The following is a 17,625-nucleotide window of genomic DNA, read 5'->3' on the forward strand; positions in this document are numbered from 1 at the left end:
TATTATGGACATAGCTGCTATGAGCATTGGGGTGCATATGGCCCTTCTTTTCACTACATCTGTATCTTTGGGGTAAATACCCAGTAGTGTAATTGCTGGGTCATAGGATAGCTCTATTTTTAATTTTTTGAAGAACATCCACAGTTTTCCAAAGTGGCTGCACCAACTTGCATTCCTACCAACAGTGTAAGAGGGTTCCCCTTTCTCCACAACCTCACCAACATTTGTTGTTTCTTGCCTTGTCAATTTTTGCCATTCTAACTGGTGTAAGGTGGTATCTCAATGTGGTTTTGATTTGAATTTCCCTGATGGCTAATGATGAACATTTTTTCATGTGTCTGTTGCCATTTGTATGTCTTCTTTGGAGAAGTGTCTGTTCATGTCTTCTGCCCATTTTTGACTTGATTATTTGTTTTTTGGGTGTTGAGTTTGAGAAGTTCTTTATAGATCTTGGATATCAGCCCTTTCTCTGTAGTGTCATTGGCAAATGTCCTCTCCCATTCTGTGGGTTGCCTCTTTGTTTTGTTGACTGTTTCCTTTGCTGTGCAGAAGCTTTTTATCTTGATGAAGTCCCAAAAGTTCACTTTTGCTTTTGTTTCACTTGCCTTTGGAGATATATCTTGAAAGAAGTTGCTGTGGCCGATGTCAAAGAGGTTACTGCCTATGTTCTCCTCTAGGATTTTGATGGATTCCTGTCTCACATTGAGGTCTTTCATCCATTTTGAGTTTATCTTTGTGTATGGTGTTAGAGAATGGTCGAGTTTCATTTTTCTATATATAGCTGTCCAATTTTCCCAGCACCATTTATTGAAGAGACTGTCTTTTTTCCATTGCATATTTTTTCCTGATTTGCTGAAGATTATTTGACCATAGAGTTGAGGGTCCATATCTGGGCTCTATATTCTGTTCCACTGGTTTATATGTCTGTTTTTGTTCTAGTACCATGCTGTCTTGGTGATCACAGCTTTGTAATATAGCTTGAAATCAGGCAGCATGATGCCCCCAGCTTTGTTTTTCTTTTTCAACATTTTCTTGGTGATTCGGGGTCTTTTCTGATTCCATACAAATTTTAGGATTGTTTGTTCGAGCACTTTGAAACATGTCATTGGAATTTTGGTTGGGATGGCATTGAAGGTATAGATTGCTCTGGGTAGCACAGACATTTTAACAATGTTTATTCTTCCGATCCATGAGCATGGAATGTTTTTCCATCTTTTTGTTTCTTCTTCAATTTCTTTCATGAGTGTTCTGTAGTTCCTAGAGTATAGATCCTTTACCTCTTTGGTTAGGTTTATTCCAAGGTATCTTATGGTTTTTGGTGCTATTGTAAATGGAATTGATTGTCTAATTTCTCTTTCTATAGTTGCATTGTTAGTGTATAAGAAAGCAACTGATTTCTGTGCATTGATTTTGTATCCTTCCACATTACTGAATTGCTGTATGAGTTCTAATAATTTGGGGGTGGAGGCTTTTGGATTTTCCACATAAAGTATCACGTCATCTGTGAAGAGAGAGAGTTTGACTTCTTCTCTGCCAATTTGAATACCTTTTATTTCTTTTTGTTGTCTGATTTCTGTTGCCAGGACTTCTAGTACTATGTTGAACAATAGTGGCAAGAGTGGGCATCCTTGTCATGTTCCTGATATTAAGGGAAAGGCTCTTAGCTTTTCCCCATTGAAGATGATATTTGCTGTGGGTTTTTCATAGATGGATTTTATGAACTTGAGGAATGTTCCCTCTATCCCTATACTCTGAAGAGTTTTAATCAGGAAAGGATGCTGTATTTTGTCAGATGCTTTTTCTGCATCAATTGAGAAGACCATATGTTTCTTCTCTCTCCTCTTATTAATGTGTTCTGTCACATTGATTAATTTGTGAATGTTGAACCACCCTTGCATCCCGGGGATAAATCCCACTTGGTCATGGTGGATGATACTTTTAATGAATTGTTGAATACTATTAGCTGGGATTTTGTTGAGAATTTTGGAATCCATATTCATCAGGGATATCGGTCTGAAATTCTCCTTTTTGATGGGGTCTTTGCCTGGTTTGGGGATTAAGGTAATACTGGCCTCATAGAATGAGTCTGGAAGCTTTCCTTCTGTTTCTGTTTTTTGAAACAGCTTCAGGAGAATAGGTATTATTTCTTCTTTGAATGTTTGGTAATTCCCCAGGGAATCCATCAGGCCCTGGACTCTTATTTTTTGGGAGGATTTTGATCACCGCTGCAATCTTGTTACTGGTTATTGGCCTATTCAGGTTGTCACTTTCTTCCTGTTTCAGTCTTTGTAGTTTATAGGTTTCCAGGAAGGCATCCATTTCTTCCACGTTGCTCAATTTATTGGCATATAGTTGTTGATAATAATTTCTAATAATTGTTTCTATTTCCTTGGTGTTAATTGTGATCTCACCCTTCTCATTCATAATTTTATTAATTTGGGTCCTTTCTCTTTTCTTTTGGATAAGTCTGGCCAGTGGTTTATCGATCTTAATAATTCCTTCAAAGAACCAGCTTCTAGTTTTGTTGATCTGATCTACTGTGTTTCTGGTTTCTAATTCATTGATCTCTGCTCTAATCTCAATTATTTCTCTTCTAATGCGTGGCTTAGGCATCGTTTGTTGCCTTTTCTCCAGTTCTTTAAGGTGTAAAGTTAGTTGGTGAATTCGGGATTTTTCTATTTTATTGAGTGAGGCTTGGATGGCTATGTATTTCCCCCTTAGGACCGCCTTTGCAGTATCCCATAGGTTTTGGACCGATGTGTTTTCATTCTCATTGGTTTCCATGAATTGTTTAAGTTCTTCTTTGATTTCCTAGTTGACCCAAACATTCTTGAGCAGAGTGGTCTTTAGCTTCCAAGTGTTTGAATTTCTTCCAGATTTTTTCTTGTGATTGAGTTCCAGTTTTAAAGCATTATGGTCTGAGAATATGCAGGGAATAATCTCAATCTTTTGGTATCGGTTGAGACCTGATTTTTCACCCAGTATGTGTTCTATTCTGGAGAAAGTTCCACGTGCGCTTGAGAAGAATGAGTATTCTGTTGTTTTAGGGTGGAATGTTCTGTATATATCTATGAGGTCCATCTGGTCCAGTGTGTCATTCAAAGCTCTTGTTTCTTTGTTGATTTTCTGCTTAGATGATCTGCCTATTGCTGAGAGTGGAGTATTGAGGTCTCCTACAGTTAACTTATTATTATCAATATGACTCTTTATTTTGGTTAACAGTTGGCTTATGTAGTTGGCTGCTCCCATGTTGGGGGTGTAGATATTTACAATTGTTAGATCTTCTTATTGGATAGACCCTTTAACAATGATATAGTGTCCTTCTGTGTCTCTAACTACAGTCTTTAGCTTAAAATCTAATTTGTCTGTTATAAGAATTGCTACCCCAGCTTTCTTTTGAGGTCTGTTGGCATGGAAGATGGATCTCCATCCCTTCACTTTCAGTCTGGATGTATCTTTAGGTTCAAAATGAGTCTCTTATAGACAGCAGATGGATGGGTCCTGTCTTTTTATCCAATCTGCAACCCTGTGCCATTTTATGGGAGCATTTAGGCCATTCATGTTGAGAGTGATTATTGAAAGATATGAATTTATTGTCATCGTGTTGCCTGTGAAGTCCTTTTTTCTATAGATTGTCTCTGTAAATTTCTGTTCTATATCACTCTTGGGGTCTTTATCCTTTTATACAACCCCCCTTAATATTTCTTGCAGGGCGGGCTTAGTGGTCGCATATTCTTTCAGTTTCTGCTGGTCTTGGAAGCTCTGCAATTCTCCGTCCATTCTAAATGACAGCCTTGCCAGATAAAGTATTCTTGGCTGCATGTTCTTCTCATTTAGTACCCTGAATATGTCTTGCCAGCCCTTTCTGGCTTGCCAGGTCTCTGTGGATAGGTCTGATGTTATTCTGATGTTCCTCCCTCTGTACGTAAGGAATCTCATTCCCCTAACTGCCCTTAAGATGGTTCTAAGATTTGCAAGTTTTACTATTACATGTCAGGGCATTGTTCTGTTTTCCTTGATCTTGGGAGGGGTCCTGTCTGCCTCTAGGACATGAATGTTTGTCTCATTCCCCAGATTAGGGAAGTTCTCAGCTACAGTTTGCTCAAATATATGTTCTAGTCCTCTCTCTCTCCACCCCCCCAAGAATCCCAATAATTCTGACATTGGAAAGTTTCATGGCGTCACTTATTTCTCTAATTCTGTTTTCATGGATTTTGAGGTGTTTCTCCCAGGCCTCCTCTTTTTCCTTCTTTTCTATCAATTGGTCTTCTAGATCACTAATTCATTCTTCTGCCTCGTTTACCCTAGCTGTTAGAGTATCTAGATTAGATTGGATCTTATTGATAGCATTTTTAAGTTCTGCCAGTTCAGCTCTCATTTCTGCCCTTAGAGACTCTATGTTGCCATTAATCAATTTCTCCATTCTAGCTATTGTCTTCATAACTGCTACCCTGAAGTCCATTTCCGACATCTTGGTTATCTCTGTATCCATTTGTAAATCTGTGGCAGAAGTCACAGTCTCTGAGTCTTGACTATTTTGGGGGTTTCTCCTCCTAGTCATTCTGTTGAGGGGTGGTTGAGGGAATGTACAGAGTCCAAATTATTGACCACAACCCAAGCAAGATGCACCTGTTTTATAGGGACTTTAGGGTTGCCGGCCTCTTGTTCTCCCAGCCTGTCTTCTGGGGGAGGGGTCTGCAGCGCTGTTACTCAGGCAACCCTGTTTGGGTAGAGTTGCCTTGCCCCCTGTGGGGGAGGGATGGGCTCAGTGAAAACCAGTTTTGGGGGCCTTTTGTTCTCTGGCGGCTTTCCCTGGTGGCTTTCCGTGTCTCTTCCGAGAGTCAGAGCAGAAGAGACTGTTTCCAACCCTCTGCCTCAGAGCAGAGAGATCACAGTTTGTTCTTCAGTGAGCTCTCCAGGCCACACTATCTCCGTTTCTGTCTGTGCTGCTAAAAACTGCAGCCTCCTGGGTTATGCGCCTCTCAGCAGCACTCCCAGTCCTCGCCTCCAGGTCAGGGCATGTCTCTGACCTTTGTGCTTTAAAACCGCCAGCCGCCTCCAGTTCACACACGTGCCCCTGCAGCTCCAGGTTTCAGTCCCGGGGGCTGCCCTAAAGTCCTTTTCCACCGCTACCAGTCTGAGTCTGTGCCCCGTCCCCAGCATGGGAAGCTTTTGTGAACTGGCGGTGCAGGATCCCAAAGCCTCCCTCCCCCTTCCATTTATCTTCCAATATCTGCCCACGGAATCACGGCCCCCCACTTCATACCTCAAAACCAACTGCCTGTGATATTCTGTTTGTAGAGATCCAGATATATCTTCTTACATCTCAGGCTGATTTTGTGGGTGTTCAGAGTGGTCTAGTAGATATCCAGCTCAATTCAGGGGACCAGTTGGAATAGGGTCCCCTACTCCTCTGCCATCTTTTCCTCCCCCCCCCCGCCCCCGTTTAGTGCTATTTTCTGCCAAAGCATAATTGTCAACTTTCAAGTTATTTGTATTACCCTATTTGCCATAAGGACATAAGTATTTCCTTTTAGTTTTAGCACATATCATGGCTTTGAAATATATCAAGGTTTTCAGAAGTATTCCCAAATATTTTAAAATTTTCTAAGGGCAAATTTTTGTTTCATATTATCAAATAAACCACTTTACTGTTCTGGATTTGAATGTTGACTTGCAGAGATTTGAAGGTAGGGTGTAGCCAGGGTAGACAATAGTTCACCACTTTACCCTGTGGGTTTTTGCATTTCCTTTGCTTTAACATTCATGAATACGTAACTCACTAGAATCTTTTCATTCCTTTCAGGTAAACATATTACCAGATATACAGCATCAGCTTTGCAGAAAAGAAGGATTATGTCAAATAATTAGAAGATTTCCAGGTAATCTTTAGTTTGCTTCCTTATGCATAAACATGTGAGATATGTAGGCTGCTTCAGCAGATACCAAATAATGAGATCTGAGATCTCAGATCCTTATATTTAGTTCCTTGGTCTATCATTCCACTATCACAAATCTCCCAGAATCCACAAGGTTTTGCCCATAGGGAGACCCTGATAAAAAGGAATACAAGCATAGCATTGGTATTCTTTCTTTCAGTTTTGCCTTCTAACTTTCTGGGTGAATGTTCCTTTCTTCTTTTGTATTTGTCTTGAAAATTATTGCTGTTTTATTTTAAAAGCAATTATTATAATTATTAAAATACTTCTTAATTATATAAAACAAGGTTTTAAAAAAATGTATTTCTTCATGATTAAGTAATTCTGATTTTAACAAATTTGTGTTTCTGCTTTTTGAAATTCCCTCAATTTGTCTGTGTGTTTCAGACAGGATACCGAATGAGTAAATTCCATGTCTTGACAACATTAGAAATTTGGGGCAAAAATTACCATCTCATTTTCTAATCGATTCCCAAAGTGAAAAAAAAAAAAAAATCAGATGGTCTATGAGTCTTCAGAGATCAAATTATAGCTTACTTTAAAACCCATGAGTGAAAGGGTTCCTCAAATTTCTTGTTTAAAATCCATTTAATGTTAAACAGCTTATGGCCCTAGAAAGTATTTCAGTATATAATTACAATTTAGATCTGCAGAGCTTCAATTCTATTTTTAAAAATTTAGCTTGTGTCCTAGTAGGATCAGAAACCTCATGTCCCATAGGGTTTTCTGTGGAGTTTCTGCTTCACACAAAACATATACTACATTGGTACGCCCCATCGTAAAGACTACAGTCTTCTACTGTCATTTCTCAAGGATTAAAATAAAGTAAAAATGAATCAACAACTCAACTTTCAATATAAGGTATTCATCTAAAATTAAAAAATAGCTGTCTAAACTTGGTTTTATAGTTATTATTTTTCTATGGCAATTGTAACTGACTCCATAATCTCTAAGTTTCGTTTCATTTTGTTTCTGTAAACTTCCAGCTGGGTAGTTTTTTATTTTATTAAAAAAAAAAATGTTTTTGTGAGATGCAAGTAAAATAATTATTTCCATTAATATATTATAAGTAAGTATCTAGGGATCCTTTAGGCAATTTGAAGAAAAGAATTTGTTTACATTTTGAACAGAGCCTGCATATTTTTAAAGTATGTTTTTCTTTGTTGCTACTTACATTTCAAAATGATTGATTCAAAACATTAAGTTTCCTTAGCTTTGGAGTTAGCAGAACATGTAGAATCATAGGAATAAAAGCTCATTTATATCCAGAAATGGGTTACCACTTTAAAAAAATTCCCTGAACAACTCTTACATAAGCTCATATTTTATGTTTTGCTTATCTGCCACTAAGAAGCTTTTAATTGTCTTCTTTTGTTTTAAATATTATTTTTTCCTCAAGAACATCTATAGGTTCTAGACATAATGTAGTCCTTTCTCCACTCTGTCTAGTGTTTCAATTTTCTATTTAGCTCTGTGGCTAACAGGATAATTTCACAGAATATATTGCCTTTTAAATAAATAATTTTATTTAAATTTAAAGTTATTAAAATAATTATCATGTTATTTGTCTCTAGCTAAAGATAATTTTCTTAGATGTGTAGCTTTAGAGGACAGCATATAAGGCCACAGGATTATTTTCTGATTTAAGCTTTGTATACAATAGATTTTGTTGTAGACTGTTGCTACGAATATATACTATGTGGTATAAACTCAGTATTCACAAGATTAAAAACATTCTATTTGTTATGAATATTGAATATTTAATATTGACTACAGATTAGATAGCAACATGTTAGTACCTAAATATATACTATTATTAAAGAGGTAAGATAAGCAAACTACTTTATAATTGAGCCATTTTATTTAAAGCAAAATGGACTGTGCCATTTTAGGCTGTGTTTCATTTGGAGGTAGACAAGACACAAATTTTTGAAACCAGGGCTTTTAGCTCTGCCACCTATTAGCTCTGTGATTCAGAAGTGGTTAGTTTTTCTGTTTGCTTTTTTAATCTATAAAGTGAGGCTAATGAAACCCATTTCATAAGTTAAATTTTAAAAACATAGTAGATCCTATATATATATGTGTGTGTGTGTGTGTGTGTGTGTGTGTGTAATTGGATTTGAAAAATAAAGCATATTATATATTATACCTGGGGTGCCTGGGTGGCTCAGTCATTAAGCGTCTGCCTTCAGCTCAGGTCATGATTCCAGGGTCCACAGATCGAGCCCCGAATAGGGCTCCTTGCTCTTTGGGAAGCCTGCTTCTCCCTCTCCCACTCCCCCTGCTTGTGTTCCCTCCTTTGCTGTATCTTTCTCTGTCAAATAAATAAATAAAATCTTAACAAAAATTAAATATATATATATATATTTAATTTAATATTAATATATAATATATATATTATACCTAACACATAGCGCTCCAACAATGTCATCCTAGATTCAAAACATCAAGCAACAGGACTCACAAAATTTAATATTTTTTCTCTTTATATGATTGATTATCACTATGGTTTTATGTTTCTGGCAAAAACTGTGAATATGTTTCTGGCAAAAACTGTGAGGGGTTTGAGATTTCACCCTATTTCCAAGCTCACAAGTCTGCCTGCCACCGTTTCCCGGGGCACAGGCAGAAGACATGAGACTCTTGGGTCAGAGACAAACAGCTCTATTATTTACAGCAATAGTGGTAGGCAGACTACCAGCATTTGCACTGGTTTACTGAATCCCAGTTCCCACAGGGTGATGAGAAGTGGGCTAGGTGACACTTGTATACTTAGTGGTTTGCGTTTCAGTAGACGAGCTCTGAGCTTAGGGAGTTAGAATGTTTTATAATGGGCAGTGAGCATGCCTGCCCTTTGCTCTGGAGAGAGACATTAGTTTTGTTATACTGGACAAAACCTTCTCTTTGCTCCAGAGCAAGACACAATCTCTATTTTTCAAGGCTATCTGCTATATAAATATCTTTGAAAAGATAGTTCAGAACAAAGATTGTCAGTGGCTCTGTTTGCAAAACGTACAGAAATGTGAAAATTGCCTGGAGAAGTGTCTCCCAATAGTTTCAGAGAAGAATACCTGACCAGTTCTAGCTCTGAAGCTTAATCAATGTATAATTCTGAGCAAGATTTAAAGCCTACTGGTGCTTCAGTTTCCTTGTCTATAAACATGCAAAGTTTGGCAAGGATTAATAATGTTGAGATTCCATGATTCCACTGTGCATTTTTTTCTTGCGGACATGCTGTCCCAGGCTTTATCTTAAGCAGTGGGTGGAGACAGCAATGCTAAGAGTGGAGGGTGGATCATCTGGTAAACGTGGTTGGGACCGTGCGTGTGTAGCAGGACAGAGTTTGGGCCAGAGGTAGAGGAGTGTTTGAAGACAGCATGTGAGATTAACACAGTCTGTTCCGTTCCATCGCCAAGCTGAGTGTACCTGCCATTAGACTTGTGACTCACTTTGAAAGGCACAAATCCATGGAATTTTTACTGGCTAACACAGAGATTTATTTTTACCTTGCCATTTAATGCTTTGCCTTTTGAAAAAAAAAAAAAAAAAACAGTTTCATAACTTTAGTTGGCCCAAATTCTGGCTAATGGTTTTTGTTGCTTTTTAGCAACTTTGTTTTTTAGGTAAAAAAGATTTCTTTCCCATATTTGAGATATAAATATAAAACAAGACATCAGAGAATGGTTTTACTTGGGTTGTGAGTTGTTGTTTTTGTTCTTTTTTATGCAGTATCATCATCCAACAAGCCCTGGTTAGAAGTGTGCCAAATTTGGGGGCATTACTCATTCTTTCCAGTAGTTTTATCTTAGCTCTCAGCATTGGCTTTCACGTGAAGCTTGAAATGTACCCAGACTTGATGCATAGGAAGCATTTTGAACACTTTAGGATCTGTATCTTCATTTTTATAATAAAATGTGGGTATATGAAGAAAAAGGAAAACAATAAAAAAAATAATCTTTTGTTGTATCTAAAGAAGACTGGACTTTAAAAAATTATAGATGTTTCCTATCAAGTATAAAACATATCTTTAAAATAACATAATTGAAATTATTTTTAAGCATTGATCAATAAGAGTTATTTATCTCACATGGCACTGATGATTGTTTTTAATATTTCAGGTCTAAAAATTCCTATTTGTCATATGATGTCAGCGAAATATTGTCAGGGAATTGGGTAGCTTAGCTTGGATTTAAACAAAGCAATATGGAAAATTGCCAATGCCTAATACCATTTCAGGATTTTTGTTGCTTTCTTTTTTTTTTTTCCTCCCCTCTGCTATATTCTCCTTCAAACAAGTCTACAAGCCATTGTTAAGGACTGGGGACTTGTCTCTACAAGGCAATCAGGCAAACTTTCAGAGAAGGCCAGCTTGCTTGTTCTTTGTCCTCTCAAATGCTGACATCCCCTCTCTGTGTCTCCTGTGTGTTCCTTCATGTTTCTGTCTTTCCAAAGACTTCCACCTCCTGTCCCACCCATGATTATATCCTTTATGCAAAAGATTCTTTCCCCAAATAAAACTCATCTCTTTAGTATGACTGACTTCAGCTAGGTGATAGCAGAAAATAAGCTGATGGAACTAATTCAGACTAAATTACACCCTCACGCCAGTCATAAGCCTCTTAGATGTATTTGCATTTTTATAAAAGAAGCTTTCAAACCCAATGAATTTCTAATTGGTAGAATTTCTGGAAGTACATTAAAATTCTCATTCAGTTCATCAGCAAGCCGTCCACTTCCAAAGCTACTTGGATCCATCTACTTTATCTCTACCATGACCAGTTTAGTTCAAGCCAACATTCTCTCATACTCTTCCCCCTTCCTTTCTTGTCCGGAAAAATCCACTCCATTACTGAGACTCCAGCCAGAGTTATCTTTCCCCCATCCCTTTCATAAATAAAGCAAGTTTATTAGACCTCCTCATAGCAGTCTGCCTAGGGACGAAACAGTGAGGTCCAGCTCTCTGATGCTCTGACTTGATCCAAAGTTAGATTTTAGAACAGAAGTCACACACCCAAATGTTGTCAGGGACCTGGGATGTGACTTAAATAAATTCATAGCAAATTCAGAAGCTTGAGAGGTCAGATAACCTACACATTTTCAGATTTGGCCTGACATCAAATTTATAGACTCTTTAACATAAGCCATTTGGTCTCCAAGAAGAGAAGAGGAGGTGAAGACGTGGGAACGTACAAGGCAGTATACCACATGGCATCACCCAGATGTACCTCAGCAATGTTGCAATATGAGAAACTTAGGGAAAATTCCCTCATGTTTCTCATCCCTGTAAAATTCAGTTACCACTGAGATTCAGATCCCACCCAGTGGTCCTTCTTCTCCCACCTCCTTATCCCTATACTTCTCTATATTCCTTCCCCTCAGAATTTTCCTAAACCCTTTCCTAAACCCTTGGTAACTCCAGCTTTCATTTTCCCTACAAAACAGTAACTTTACTAACCCCTGAGAATAATGACGCTGGGTTTTCTGTTAAAACCTTAATCTCTGCAGTTGGGAGGGATCATCAGCGTCTCTTTGCTACTCCTTCTCACTGTCATCTACCAACATCCAGATCATTCATAATATTCCATAAGGAAATTGTCACTCAGGTTCACTTCTTCCTCTCCACTTAAAATCTGCCATCAATCCTGTCAGTTTTGATGCCCATACTGATGACCTTTCATCCTCCTAACCTCACAGCTCTTTGATGTCATCAAATCCATGACCTTCATTTCTCATCAACTTCAGTGTCCAACTTTGGTAGCCTTGCTTGGTACCTTGTGCCACACAGCACTACCCCATCTTTGAAAGCTTACTAATTCATCACTTTATAATCAGTCTTTGTGGCATTTTCACTTCTTCAATGCCAGAAGCTGGAACCTCAAATGACACATTTAGTGCTCTTAATTCTGCTACTTTCTCTGTCAGCCATTTTTGGTCATAATTCCTTTCTTACCAAGCCTGGACCACTTAGTCTGCCACTTGAAATATTTCCCTACAAGCACTTGGCAACATTTGTATTTTTCTTCTGCACCAGCCCTTAAGCCACCAATTATAGAAAAATCCTACAACCTGACTTCGCTGCTTCTACACAACAGACACTGGAGGAAAATATGAGTTTGCTGTTTTTTGTTTGTTTGTTTGTTTGTTTGGTTTTATCCTGAGGATGTCTACCTCACTTGCTAAAATGGAAAGAAAAATCATACTACTTTGCAGTTGTCAGCTCAACCACCACCACCACCACAGCTGGCCTGTGGCCCCTTGAAGCAGCCTATCCTAATTTCTCTCTAAAATATGTATGAGAACACAAACAAAAAAAATGAAGAACTATGCCTAGCACTTGCATTATAGATATAGGAGGAACTTCCATGCCTCCTAAGGCTGATGGAAGTAAGTTGTAGTTCTTAATGCTCTGTTCAATTCTCTGTAGGTAGAGAAGACCCTCTCCGTCCTTGGTCAGGGTATAAGCAGAATGTGCTGAGGGTGTGATGGGGTTTGTAAAAGAATGCCTGCTGCAGTTTTAGCCAGCCATCATTTGGGCTAAACAAGTTAGATACCAGTCATGGAGCTTAATCTGTCATTCAGTTGTAGGTCCCAGAAAAGTCAAGTGGTGAGACAAGGACACATTCCTTCCAAATTGAGCATATTGTTTTTAAAATGAAGAAAGTATAAAGAAGAAAATAAATATCCTGAATTCACCAACCCAGAAATAATGACTAGGAACATTTTTGTGTATTTTGTTACTCAAGAGTACTTTCCAAGTGAAGTCAATTTTTGGAAATTGACACTTTCTTTCCTCTGTGTTCCTATTGTACCTGTAACAACCTCCATTATAGCCAAGTCACATGGTATCTTAGATGTATTTGTATGTGTTTGTCCTCCCACAAGGACTGAGTCTCCCTGAGGGCAGGACCTTATTTTTCACTTCTCAAGTTCAGTGCATGGTCATAGCTCCTGGTACATAACAGCCAATCTAGTATTTTTAAATGAAAGACCGGAGAGGATGTTAATGGAAGGGTCAGGGTTGTGGAAGGAGAGCCCTACCCAGCATCAGAGGGTCTTGGCAAAGCTTGGATGGATTCATCCATTTACCTATTGCAAGCTGAATGTTGAGTTGATACTTTGAGGCAAAGAACAGGGGCAGGCAAATTTGAAAATACTGTCACATTCCTCTAAGATAGAATTACCCATTTTAAGTAAGAAGGTATTTGCACTTATGAAAGTACTAGAGAACTGATATACTATTACATATACGCAAGGCAGAAAGATACCAATAATTTACATAAGGTAGTTTCAACTTCTAGGTGATTACCATTGCAGCCAAAAGACTCATGACCTTAGTGCTTTCTAAAAGAACAAGGTTAGCGTTTTCTTGCACAGTTGATTGATCATTCATGCAGCCCAGACATGGACATATACTTCCCTTAGATAGGCTCGTATTTTTGTACCACTTCAACTCAAAGGTCTTTAAATATTTGTTCACCATTTCTTTAGAGGAGAAGCTAAGTGCTGACTGCCAGAAGGATGGAGTAGGAAGATAGTAGTGAAGATACTCTCTCTCTTTCCTACCCAGTACTGTTTTAGTACTTCTTACAGATTAACTCTCCGGGTAGTTTTCTTCATCTTAATGGTTCTACATTCAGAGCAGAGGAAATCCAATACTTCTTGCTGACTATTGTGCTTCAGAACTTTTTCTCGGTGGATCCTGTGAAAGCCAGGGTGTCTGAGATATGGCCAGAAAACCTAAATCAGAAAGAAAGAGCATTTATCTAGATTGTAGTGAATGTTACGTGGATTAATCCCAGAAACCCTATTTAACAAAGAAATGGAACTGCTTTGATCGATAATGGGTAGGATCCTACTCTCTTCATCCTTTCCTTTGCTCTTGTTTTTTCATCCTCTTGGTGGCCCCTAGAAGCAACTTCCTGACACCTACCTGACCCCAGCAAGAGTTCAGTCTGGGAATCATGGCTTTAGATAAGGAACTTTAGAATAGAGAGAGTTAATAGCAGTCAGTGGGTGCAGAAAATATGGTCATGATTCTATTTGTCCAAGTAGAAAGTTAGAAATGTTCTTCTCTTTCCTTCCTGTATCCTGTTCAGGTTTTTGGCCACTTATGAGAGGGAAGTTAATGAAAACAGAAATAAAATTTTTAGAATAATCAGACATGCATTTTTTAAATACCTTTTACCTTTTCCTTTCATTATGCCTTTATAACATTAGTAAGATACATTCATTATGAAAAGATTAGAAAATACAGACAAACAAAAAGAAAGAAAAATGTAAATGGAGTGCAGTTATATAGTTTTTCATACCTTCCCTATTAATATACAATTTTTACATACTAGAGTAATAGACACTTCAAGTGTGAACAAATTATGGCATATTTATCAGTGGGAAACTACAAAGATATTTAAAATGATGGAAATCTACATTTATTGGCACAGAAAAATGTCTATATCGTTGAGTTAAAAATAAAAGCAAGAAGAGTAATCCCTGTACATGCTATACATAATCTACTTTATATTATTTTATGTTTGCCTATGTATACAATATCCACATATAAAATGTATATTAACAATGTTTTGTCTTAAAAATATATTCTTACATATAAATATACATATATATTTTTTAAAGATTTTATTTATTTATTTGTCAGAGAGAGAGCACAAGCAGGGGGGAGCGGCAGGCAGCGGGAGAGGGAGAAGCAGAATCCCCGCTGAGCAGGGAGCCCGATGTGGGACTCAGTCCCAGGACCCTGGGATCATGAGCCGAAGGCAGACGCTTAACCAACTGAGCCACCCAGGCGTCCCATTAACATACATACATTAATTCATTCAGTACTCACAATTTCTCCATAAAGCAGATACTATTATTTCTCTTTTACTCAAGTGTAGAGAAATTAGGTACATTTCCCAGGATCACACATCTAACAAGTGGTATATGCACATAGGCACTATGAGTCTGGATCCTGCTTTCTTAACAACCTCACTCTGCCCAGCTCCTCAGCGTGGTATTCAAGGCCCCCAAGGGCTGAGGCAGTCTACACTCCTGCCAGGTTTCCCATTATTCCCTCAACCTAACTCTGCTCAAGCCAAGCTCCTCCTTCCGCTGTCCTTTCAACAGCACACTTAACTGTCCTCTCCTCTTCCTGCCTTTACCCTAATGACCTCATTTGAACTTGATCAGCTCTTTTAAAGACCTTTTTTTCCAAATACAGTCACATTCCGAGGTACTGGGGCTTAGCACTTCAACATATGAATTTCGAGGGGACACAATTCAACTCGTAACAGCCAGAGATGGGTGGAGGAGGCAGGGAGCTGTGATTGGCTGTTCACCAGATCCATATGCAGAGAGGAGAACAGATCCCCAAGGGAAGAAAGAGATATTGGACAGACAAAAACAACTTGATTGGTTATGATAAAGCCCACTGAATTCTTTAGGTAGAAAAAACCCACATCCCTGTCCCCCATGCAAATCATTTTGAAGTGAGAAAATAGTTATCTTTCTTCTCTTCAGCACCCAGAGCCAGATCCTATCCATTGGGTACCCAAGTGCCCTTCTGCTGGCCTCTATGTGGCTTTGTCTTTCTGCACCCTGCTTAGTTCTAACTTCCTGCCTCAAAGCCCAGTTCTCACATGTTCTCAGACCTTCTCTCTGCTCTCCAGAGCCAACTGATTTAATAAATTGATTAGTGCTGCTATGCTCTCCTGTCTCAAATGTACTTTTTTCCCCCACAGGAGATACTTCAACCCAAATGAATAATTCTATTGGTAAGAATTTTAGACACCATTGTAGACCAGTCAGAATCTCATGGAAACTCCCGAATCATGCAAATGGACAATCACCTACACAGTCTGACCTAACCATAAAATTTACCACTCTGCCTGTGAGACATAAATCTCTAAGTTAACTAATTGCAGCCAAAATCAAGTGGAGGTTTTTAGAAACTGATAGCATAGCCTTGCTCCATTTCCTTGAACATGGGGAAAAAATATCTGCTGTTTAGTATCTAGTTTGTTAGTTGGCACCTACAGAATTCTTCCTTCCACTTGGCATTTCTTAAAAAGTAAGAAACAAGCTTGTCAGTGTGCCTAATAGTGCTTCATGCCTGGCCACTGGCAAGATGTAGGGGAAGGGCAGTGGTGGCCAGTGGCACTGGGATATGTGGATGAGGGTGAGCCTTAGGAGACTCACTTTGTCATCTTCTCTTTGGGAGGAGCTGGACCGAGATCACTGACCCTAAATTGTCCTTTGCTCTTTGTCACTCATGGCTTTACACTTTGCACATTTGGCATTAGGCCAGTTTGAAAGGGACAGCATATCCACTTTTCAGTAAACATTTGGCAGCTCGTTGACTTCTCTGAAGTTTTGCTAAAGACCAGCTAGCTGAGGGATCCCTCTACTCTTTGGTAGGGCAAGTTTGGTAAATCTTTACTGGTTTGCGACCTCTGTACTTCATGCCACCATGTAGGTGTCTCTATTTCACTTGGAGTTTGTTATCTTCTGCCAAATACTGTTACATACCAGGGACAACATTGCATAGCACACTTATAATATGTACAATTCTGATTATTAATTCGGATTTTCAATGGATCATAAAGGAAGAGGTGGTAAGAGTGATAATCCCTTTTGTTGTCTAAATCTCTATGGCAGGCCCCTATTTACTTATTTTGATGATAAAATAGGCCACTAGCACTGCATCTAAACAATGCCAAAAAACTCATTAAGCTTTGAAGAACTTCAAACAATAAAACTGGGGGTTTTTTGCATTACATAATGAAAACTCAGTAAACTATATTTATACGTCATGGATTTGGTTGTTCTGTCATCCCAACCTGCATTTATTAATCAGTAGTTTTATATCTTGTTATGTATACACACATTCCATGACTTAGTATGTAGTCTGCTAAAATAAACTATACTATGTTTGTTGTCATTTTCAACAATTACATCACCCAAGCAGTGATTTTGATATTTTCCCCACCTCAGTTCTTCCTGAGCCACTGTATTTGTAGCAAAAATATTAGCAGTGAATCTGAAGTCTTAATAAGATGCCTGAAAAATGTAACTTGCTTCAAAATAGATAAAAAAGTTCTTACAGAAGTAGCCAAACTCTTTATTTTTAAGCAATCAGGGGCTGCGCTATTTGGGGATTACAGGAGCTGGATTAAGAAGGTTGCAGAAAAAAATCAGGTTCAAGGATTTAGCTGCTAAAGTGGTGAAAATTCATTCTGACAGTTACATACTTGATTTGTGAGTAAACTCAATAAGCAAAGGAGAACTATACTATAATTTTGATTCATTTATCTATACATTTTTAAATCTATCTAGGTAAGTGAATATAAATATAAATATGTTAACATATACATTTGATTTTTATATTAATTAAATCTATCAAGAAAGAGTGTGTGTGTTTGTGTGTATGTGTTTGGTGTTGGAGAATATAATGTGTGGAACTTCAAAATAATCTCTCTTCCAGTCTCCTTTTGGTGGTAGAAATAGATATTGAACAACAAAATTGCAAGTGTTATGAAAGAAAAGCATTGTTAGTAAGTTTGCTCTGCTCGTATCTTTGTTCATTCATTTTCATGGAAGTCTAGAACCATGAGCTGACTTTTGATTTGCAAGATATCATCAACATTCGGAAATAAAAGCCAGTAAAGTGATGCATTAACTTTAATGCACACAG

At 38.1% G+C, this 17,625-nt stretch overlaps 1 protein-coding gene across 4 annotated transcripts in view; it reads left to right on the forward strand.

Annotated features, from left to right (window-relative positions):
• Positions 1-17,625, forward strand: part of CPED1 (cadherin like and PC-esterase domain containing 1) — a 265,948-nt gene that overhangs the window by 61,371 nt on the left and 186,952 nt on the right. For all 4 annotated transcript variants that reach the window (XM_078059501.1, XM_078059500.1, XM_078059502.1 and 1 more), the window contains one exon: positions 5,807-5,882. In XM_078059501.1, coding sequence (XP_077915627.1) covers positions 5,807-5,882 — 76 coding nt within the window. The remainder of the gene's footprint in view (positions 1-5,806; positions 5,883-17,625) is intronic.

The sequence above is a fragment of the Halichoerus grypus genome, chromosome 12, assembly GCF_964656455.1.
Source record: "Halichoerus grypus chromosome 12, mHalGry1.hap1.1, whole genome shotgun sequence".
In the NCBI taxonomy this organism is placed as follows: Eukaryota; Metazoa; Chordata; class Mammalia; order Carnivora; family Phocidae; genus Halichoerus; species Halichoerus grypus.